This window comes from Acanthisitta chloris, unplaced genomic scaffold (assembly GCF_000695815.1).
Source record: "Acanthisitta chloris isolate BGI_N310 unplaced genomic scaffold, ASM69581v1 scaffold9064, whole genome shotgun sequence".
NCBI lineage: Eukaryota > Metazoa > Chordata > Aves > Passeriformes > Acanthisittidae > Acanthisitta > Acanthisitta chloris.
In genome coordinates, this window is record NW_008668723.1 from 1 (window position 1) to 1,347 (window position 1,347).

At 61.8% G+C, this 1,347-nt stretch overlaps 1 protein-coding gene across 1 annotated transcript in view; it reads left to right on the forward strand.

The window, feature by feature from the left end:
• Window positions 1–265: 265 nt before the first annotated feature.
• Window positions 266–1,347, forward strand: part of GAA (glucosidase, alpha; acid) — a gene marked incomplete at its 5' end in the record, with an annotated part of 4,893 nt that continues 3,811 nt past the window's right edge. The window contains 4 exon segments of the mRNA XM_009073029.1: window positions 266–431; window positions 796–892; window positions 975–1,094; window positions 1,242–1,347. The exon segment at window positions 1,242–1,347 is cut by the window's right edge and continues 2 nt beyond it. Coding sequence (XP_009071277.1) covers window positions 266–431; window positions 796–892; window positions 975–1,094; window positions 1,242–1,347 — 489 coding nt within the window.

Consider the following 1,347-nt stretch of genomic DNA (forward strand, 5'->3'; position numbering starts at 1 on the left):
CTCGCCTCCCCCGGGGCTCGGTCTGGGGGTGGGACACGGTGCCGTGCCGCAGTGCCCGGGCTGGGAGCAGGGATGGGGCAGGGGATGCTGGTGATGGCAGTGCACCTTTTATGCAGTCTGGTGGCTGAGAAAGGAACCAGGAATACCAGAGCTCAGCCAAAACCTGTTCATGCTTCACATGGGGATGAGCATCTACGTCCCTCTGCGGCTCAGTGCCTCCCTCCTCCCTGCTGCCTGTTTGCCAGAGTGTCCCTTCTCTTTGCAGGCTGAACACCACCGTCGCACCCCTCTTCTTTGCAGACCAGTTCCTGCAGATCTCCACGTCTCTGCCCTCCCATTTCATCTCTGGGCTGGGGGAGCACCTGACATCACTGGTCCTTGACACAGCATGGACCAGGGTCACCCTCTGGAATCGGGACATGGCACCCACGGTAAACGGGGCTGAGGGAAAGGGAGATGTCATCTCTGCTTGCCCCACGTCTTGGCCAGAGCTGGGAAAAAGTGTCTGTGCTGGTTCATCACTGGGAGCTGACTCAGCCCTGGGCAAGCCCATGGTACCCTTATTCCATGGCCAGACCTTGCATCCCCAGGGCTCTGCATGGCTCAGGAGCTGTTTCCCCCTGAGGCTCCCAGCAGTCCCAAGCTCTGCCTCAGGGCTGTCTCTGTTTGGTGCCACAAGCCCTGGGTTTGCACTCCAAGCCATGATGGTGCTCTTGGCTGGATGTGAGGGACAGGTGGGTGGGCACTGGAATCTCTGGCAGAGCCTCGCTGGCACCACACCATGCTCTGCTCCAGCCCCAGGTCAACCTCTACGGCTCCCACCCTTTTTACCTGGTGATGGAGGATGACGGTTCAGCCCACGGTGTCTTTCTGCTGAACAGCAATGCGATGGGTGAGTCCCGTGGAGGCGCTGGGCGCGGGCTTGGCCCTGTCACCATCCTCAGCTTCTTCCTCCAGCACTTGTGCCTCCCCAGACGTGCTCCTGCAGCCCAGCCCGGCCCTGACCTGGCGCACGACGGGTGGGATCCTGGACTTCTACATCTTCCTGGGCCCTGACCCCAAGAGTGTGGTGCGGCAGTACCTGGATGTCGTGGGTATGGCTGAGCCACAGGCTCAAGAGCTCGTGGGATGGCTCTGCTGCGAAGCTGCTCACAGCATGGCAGAGCTGGTGTGGCAGGGCGGGGCTGTGGGGCAGTGTAATGCTGAGCAATCCCTGCCAGCTCCTGCCCTCTGGCTTCCAGGGTTCCCCTTCATGCCCCCATACTGGGGCCTTGGCTTCCACCTCTGCCGCTGGGGCTACTCCTCCACCGACATCACCCGGCAGGTCGTGGCCAACATGACAGCACG